Below are 7,391 nucleotides of genomic sequence, written 5' to 3'. Positions count from 1 at the left end.
ATAGATAGCAGTGATTCTGTTAGTGATAGTGAAAGTTGTCCTATACAATAACCCTCCTCCCTCTTGTGTCCCTCACACCAGCCACAAAGGTTTTAAAAGGTAAGTGCAGGTTTATTTATTTTTCTTCATATTTTGTATTTTCTTTATTATTTTGTATTATATGATGGTATTGTAATCATTTTTATATGAATATTTTTGGGTTGTGGGACGAATCATCTGTTTCCATTATTTTTTATGGGGAAATTCACTTTGATATATAAGTGCTTTGGATTACAAGCATGTTTCTGGAATGAATTATGCTCACAAACCAAGGTTTTACTGTATATCAAATCAATGAGTTGTACACCTTAAATTTATACAGTATTCTATGTCAATCATATTTCAATAAATCTGGGGTGAGGAGAGAAAACAATGGCCAAAATAACACTAAATCCGTATCTACTGAGCCCAAACTGTGGTCCACCTCCATCTCCCATGGAGAGACCTCTTTGACAAAGTCTTTCAGTTTCTCAGAAACTACCCTCTATGGAAGAAAGGATGATTGCTATTTATTGTAATTTCTGCTCTCTAATAAAGAGTTTACAGTAGGAAAAAAAAAAGAACTGTGTGTTTAGGAGAACTCAGGAAGAGGGTGAGCATGCTTTTGCCCCGTGCTGTGTTCTTTGGTGAAAGACTTGTAAGAGAATCACCTAATTATGATGGTTTATCTATTTGACTTGCTCTTCAAAGACCTTCTTAGATTTTCTTAGCAAATTTTATTTTTTGGGTCTGTTGATTCATTAATGTTTGATTTTATCATTTTATAGCCATCACCCTGCTTCCTTCTTGTCTTTCCTGTTGTCCTCTTTATTTGAATGCCTACTTTATTTTCTCTCTATTCCTTGGTATTTAAGATCTTTGAGTATATAAATTTGACTGAGTTCATTCACATAGTACCCAGTAAATCAAATACCATTAAATTGAAGCTTGATAAGAATCCAGATTCTTGAGCAACACTTACATTTTGATAGGTTTGGAGTGGGGTCTAGAAATCCATATTTTTTAATGAGATCCTCAGATCACATAGAGGGAAATCCCATCATAATTATGAATGTTTTTCTTATTATCATTATTTTTCTAAATTCACTCTAATAAGAACTTTGATTTGAACTTTGTTCCAAAAGTGTTTAATTCTGTTTTAATTTTCCAGTAGTTGAGTTTTTCATTCACCCTTTCATGATTAATATCTAGCTTTATTCTACTGATTTCAAAGAAGGTGACCTGTGATATTTTCTTAATTTTTTCTTTTTTAGAAAATTAAAAATCTAAAACAAAACAAAACAAAAAAAACCAAAGGTATTATAACAAATACTGTTATAATCCCTACCACCTAGAATTAACTCTTGCTATTTTGCCATATTTGCTTCCATTTAAAAGAGGAAATATATTTTTAGAGATTTGATTTAATTAAATTTCCTTTTAATTACTGTCCTGTGTCCTATTTCATTTCCTCTTCCTCATGGGTGCAAATTTGGTATGCATCATTCTAATATATTTTCAAAAGCTTCACATACATATGAATGCATCTATAAACACCATAGAGTGTTGTGCTAATTAATTAGGTTTTTGAGATCTGTATATATAAATATATTTAGATCTAGTTCATTCCTGTTATCTTCTGTATTCTAATAATCACATTAATCACACTACATTAATCCATTCCCCTATTGATAGACATCATATACCTATATATTTTTCTTATACTGGGATTTAATGAAGTATTTGTGGCCTAATGACTTTCAAATGCTATTAAATGCTGGCTGGCTACTGTGGGGGGGGGAGTACTTTTTTGTACGGTATAAACAAGAATTAGAAATTTATACATAAATTTGAAGTTATTCGTTGTATTATTCAAGTGCTAGATCTTTATTTCTCCTACTTAATCTGTAACTAAATTAGGAAATATGTTAATAGCTGCCACTACTATTGTGTGCCTGTCAATTTCTATCTATAATTTCCTACCAAAATACCTCCTCATTTTTTTTCCTTCTCATTTTTAAAAATTGTAAATGCAGTGCATACTTATAAAAGCCATCAGAAAATTTAAATTTTATTTTAAAAAAAGGAACAGTTATTCATAATTTCAGCACCAAGTAATAACCACCATTAACATACTGGTGTATACTGTTCCAGGTTTCTTTTTACACCTACACATACACTGTCTCTAAACACAGTTTACACATACAAACTGTTTATATAAAATAATTTTAAAATAAAAAATATACTTACTGTATTTTTGGGTATTAAAACATATATGATTGTATAATTTCTAACTGTAGGGAAATATATAAAGCTGAAAGTGAAAATACTCTGTAATTTCCCATAACTACTGTTTATTTCATGTACAGTTTTTGTCATACAAATTAACCACCCGTTTTTTAAACAGTGCATATTATTTTTTGTATGATAATATCATAATGTATCTGCTCAATCCTGTGTAAACACTGATTACCTTTTAAAATATTTCTTTAAAATACTGCAGTGCGTGTACGTTTTATACATATGTATTTTTGCATCCTTATCCAATTATTTTTCATAGGTGAGGTCTCTAAATGAGGTATTTCCAAATAAAGGTGGAAATATTTAAAATGTTGATATATATGTTAAAATTTCCTTACGATGATAACAACTTACACTTCAATTGGCATGAAAGTTCACTTTCTCAGCTCTCGATGATAAGGTTTATTATTTTTCTTCTTGCCAATATAAGGCAGAAGAAGAATCTCATTGTTTTAATTTGAATGTCTTTGATTGCTAGTGAGCTTAATCATCCTTTTATATGCCTGTTGGCCATTTGCACTTCTTTTGTAAAATGCAGGTTCCTGCCCGGTCCTCTTCCTTTCCCCCAAGGCGGGGGTGTGTGTGTGTGTGCGCGCACGCGTGCGCGCGCGTGTGTCTGTTCATATTTTCCTTTTTGCTTTGTCAGAGTTCTTTATTTTTCATTTTTGATCTTTTACTTGGGTTAGGTTCGATTCAGGCTTTCACCTTTTCACTTCACTGCCTTAGGGAATGTATACAAATATATATATATATATATATTCTCCATTAGTCTTTAATGTCCTGGCTCCCTTTCCTCTCTTCCTCCTTCCTTCCCTCTCTTTTCTCTTGTCTTCTGTTGTCCCTTTGTTTTTTTCTGTCTGTTTCTCTCTCTCTCTCTCTTTGTTTTTCTCTCTCTCTCCCTCATTTTTTTTTCAGTACATAAGTTTTCAATTTTGACCGAGTCGAATCTATCATTCTGGGCCTGGCGCCGCGTCAGCAGAGCGGGGCGGGGAGGCGGGCGCGGAACTGGGGGAGGGGAAGGGGCGGGGAGTAGCGGGCGGAGCAGCTGCGGGAGCTGCTGGGAGAGCGCGCGGTGGGATCCTACGGCGGCGGCGGTCGCGGCGGCGGCCCAGAGACGTGAGCGCCGAGACCTCGGCCCGCGGCCTACACGGAGCCCTCTCTCCACCGGAGGACCAGGGATACGCACTCTTCAACACAGAGGTACCGTGCTCCGCGCTCCCCGCCAGGCCCAGCCTTCTGCGGCGGTGCCTCCTTCCTTCCTTCTTCCCTCGCTCTCTCTCTCGCCCGCCCGCCCGCGCCTTCCCTGTCTGCCTGCGTCACCGCGGCCGCCATGGCTGAGAACGGCGAGAGCAGCGGCCCCCCGCGCCCCTCCCGCGGCTCTGCTGCGGCCCAAGGCCCTGCCTCTGCCCCGGCCGAGCCCAAAATCATCAAAGTCACTGTGAAGACCCCCAAAGAGAAAGAGGAGTTCGCAGTGCCCGAGAACAGCTCAGTCCAGCAGTTTAAGGAAGCGATTTCGAAACGCTTCAAATCTCAAACGGATCAGCTAGTGCTGATTTTTGCCGGAAAAATCTTAAAAGATCAAGATACCTTGATTCAGCATGGCATCCATGATGGACTGACTGTTCACCTTGTCATCAAAAGCCAGAACCGACCTCAGGGCCAGTCCACACAGCCTAATAATACCGCGGGAACTAATACTACCACCGCTTCGACTCCCAGGAGTAACTCCACACCTATTTCCACAAATAGCAACCCGTTTGGGTTGGGGAGCCTGGGAGGACTTGCAGGCCTTAGCAGCCTGGGCTTGAGCTCGACCAACTTCTCTGAGCTCCAGAACCAAATGCAGCAGCAGCTCCTGTCCAGCCCTGAGATGATGATCCAAATCATGGAAAATCCCTTTGTTCAGAGCATGCTTTCGAATCCTGATCTGATGAGGCAGCTCATTATGGCCAATCCACAGATGCAACAGTTGATTCAAAGAAACCCAGAAATCAGTCACCTGCTCAACAACCCAGATATAATGAGGCAGACCCTCGAAATCGCCAGGAATCCAGCTATGATGCAAGAGATGATGAGAAATCAAGACCTGGCTCTCAGCAATCTTGAAAGCATCCCAGGTGGCTACAATGCTTTACGGCGCATGTACACTGACATTCAAGAACCCATGCTGAATGCTGCACAAGAGCAATTTGGGGGTAATCCGTTTGCCTCGGTGGGGAGCAGTTCCTCCTCTGGGGAAGGTACGCAGCCTTCCCGCACAGAAAATCGCGATCCACTACCCAATCCATGGGCGCCACCACCGGCTACTCAGAGTTCTGCGACCACCAGCACAACAACGAGCAGTGGCAGTGGATCTGGCAGTAGCTCCAGCAGTGCTACCGGGAACACAGTGGCTGCAGCCAATTATGTCGCCAGCATCTTCAGCACCCCAGGAATGCAGAGCTTGCTGCAACAGATAACTGAAAACCCCCAGCTGATCCAGAATATGCTGTCTGCACCCTATATGAGAAGCATGATGCAGTCGCTGAGCCAGAATCCAGATTTGGCTGCACAGATGATGCTGAATAGCCCTGTGTTTACTGCAAATCCTCAGCTGCAGGAGCAGATGCGTCCACAGCTCCCTGCTTTCCTGCAGCAGATGCAGAATCCAGACACACTATCAGCCATGTCAAACCCAAGAGCAATGCAGGCTTTAATGCAGATCCAGCAGGGGCTACAGACATTAGCCACTGAAGCACCTGGCCTTATTCCAAGCTTCACTCCAGGTGTAGGGGTGGGGGTGTTGGGAACGGCTATAGGCCCTGTAGGCCCAGTCACACCCATAGGCCCCATTGGTCCAATAGTCCCTTTTACTCCCATAGGCCCCATTGGGCCCATAGGACCCACTGGCCCTGCAGGTCCCCCTGGCTCCACTGGCTCAGGTGCCCCCCCTGGGCCCACTGTATCTAGCTCTGCACCCAGTGAAACCACGAGCCCACCATCGGAATCTGGACCCAACCAGCAGTTCATTCAGCAAATGGTGCAGGCTCTGGCTGGAGCAAATCCTCCGCAGCTGCCGAATCCAGAAGTCAGATTTCAACAACAACTGGAACAGCTCAACGCAATGGGGTTCTTAAACCGGGAAGCAAACTTGCAGGCTCTAATAGCAACAGGAGGCGACATCAATGCAGCCATTGAGAGGCTGCTGGGTTCCCAGCCATCGTAATTACATTTCTGTACCTTGAAAAAATGTATCTTATTTTTGATAATGGCTCTTAAATCTTTAAACACACACAAAATTGTGCTTTACTTTCATTTTGGTTCTTTTAAATCTGTCTAGTTATAAATTTAATATGCATTTTAAGGTGGAGTCCTTTCCTCCCTCTTTGTTTCCTCCCTCCCTCCCTTTCCTCTTCCCTCCCTCCCTTCCCCTTCCCTCCCTCCCTTCCTCCCTTCCTTCCTTCTCTGTTTTGAATGGTGGGAATCAATGCTGTTTCACTCAAAGGTGTTGCATGCAAACACTTCTTTATTCTGCATTTATTGTGATTTTTGGAAACAGGTATCAACCTTTACAGTTGGGTGAACAAGTTTTGTCCTACAGATGTCCAATTTATTTGCATTTTAAACATTAGCCTATGATAGTAATTTAATGTAGAATGAAAATATTAAAAACAGAAACAAATTAATCGAAGCTCTCTAATTTGTGGTACAATATTGCTTATTGTGACTTTGGCATGTATTTTTGCTAGCAAAATGCTGTAAGATTTATACCTTTGACCTTTTTTGCTATGTTTATACACAGTACAGTAAGCACAATTGGAACTGTACACCTAGAAATATTACAACAGAATCTCTGAGCAGACTATGTATAACCAAAATGAGAAAGAATATAAGAAATATTTCTGGAGCTTGGTATATCTCACAATTTTGTAGAATCTTACAGCATCTTTGATAAACTTCTCAGTGAAAATGTTGGCTAGGCAAGTTCAGTTAAAATATAGTAGAAATGTTTATCCTGGTATCTCTAAGTATACATTTAATTGTACAGAAAACTTACAGTGTGACATTGTGTCAACACTTGCAAATTGATTGTATATGACCTTAATCTTAGTGCAGCCTGAAGGATCAGTATAGTAATGCCAGGAAAGTGCTTTTTTTAAGACTTCCTTCTCAGCTTCTCCCTTAAAGAGAACCTAATATGCATTTTGATTTGTAATTGGAAATGTAACTTTCACTGAAAATGTCATGTGACGTTTGCATTACTTTTAACTGCTGTGTATAAAGGAAACTGTATCTTTTGACTTTATCAGTTATTTCTCTTGTGCACAGGGAAAAATGCATTAAAAATGACTAAAAAAATAAAAAAATAAAAAATGGATAAATCTTTTCCTTTTTGCCTTCTGACCCTAAACGAAGGATTGCCAACCACAAGATTATATAAATCTTATCCTGTATTTCTCTAATTTTAATGGTTTTGTTTTTTTTTTAAAAGTTCCTTTGCCTTGTCTGGAATTATTTTGATGTATAGATTCAGGTATTGTAACTTTATTTTCCCCCAAAGGTTAGACAGTTGTTACCTAGTATTTATCTCATTGTCCACACCCCCTCCTCCATTTGAAATGTCATACATATATATATTTTATTCTGTGTTTGAATTCTCTTTAGTACCACTGAACATTGTAGCCCCGGTACACCAGCCTGTAGTTACTGGGTTAGAAATATGACTTCATATCTCTTGGGGCAAGTCCTCCTTTTGATTTTTTTAATTTTTAGTTTTTACAATTTTCTAATGATTCTGACATGTTTATTTTACCAGGTGAACTTTACAGTTATTAGATCCACCCCCCGCCCCCCCAAAAAAAATTGGGAATTTGGGTAGGATTGTCTTAAATTGATACGATAGTGAGAAGCACAGAATTACAATGCTTTCCAGAAACATGACATATTGCCTCATTTTAAAAAAGCTTTTTACATCCTTCGAGAGAGTTTTAAGTCCCGTATAATTTGTAATAAATATATTCCTAGGTAATACAGATATATGGGAAACAATACTGCAATTGGGAGCTCTTATTCAGTGTGTTAACTATGTGGTC

At 39.7% G+C, this 7,391-nt stretch overlaps 2 protein-coding genes across 9 annotated transcripts in view; both read left to right on the top strand.

The window, feature by feature from the left end:
• Positions 1-3,370: 3,370 nt before the first annotated feature.
• Positions 3,371-7,391, top strand: part of NBDY (negative regulator of P-body association) — a 339,446-nt gene continuing 335,425 nt past the window's right edge. For all 8 annotated transcript variants that reach the window (XR_009050428.1, XR_009050425.1, XR_009050427.1 and 5 more), the window contains exon 1: positions 3,371-3,519. The gene's annotated coding sequence lies outside the window, so the exon portion shown is untranslated. The remainder of the gene's footprint in view (positions 3,520-7,391) is intronic.
• On the top strand, positions 3,513-6,689 carry UBQLN2 (ubiquilin 2). Its single transcript, XM_057719066.1, has one exon. The coding sequence runs from the start codon at positions 3,650-3,652 to the stop codon at positions 5,522-5,524; it is 1,875 nt and encodes a 624-aa protein (XP_057575049.1). The 5' UTR covers positions 3,513-3,649; the 3' UTR covers positions 5,525-6,689.

Source organism: Hippopotamus amphibius, chromosome X (assembly GCF_030028045.1).
Source record: "Hippopotamus amphibius kiboko isolate mHipAmp2 chromosome X, mHipAmp2.hap2, whole genome shotgun sequence".
Classification (NCBI taxonomy): Eukaryota; Metazoa; Chordata; class Mammalia; order Artiodactyla; family Hippopotamidae; genus Hippopotamus; species Hippopotamus amphibius.
This window is presented reverse-complemented; position numbering and strand designations above follow the sequence as displayed.

Coding starts and splice junctions, on each gene's coding strand:
- UBQLN2 (XM_057719066.1), top strand. CDS start 3,650: ATGGCTGAGAACGGCGAGAGCAGCGGCCCCCCGCGCCCCTCCCGCGGC.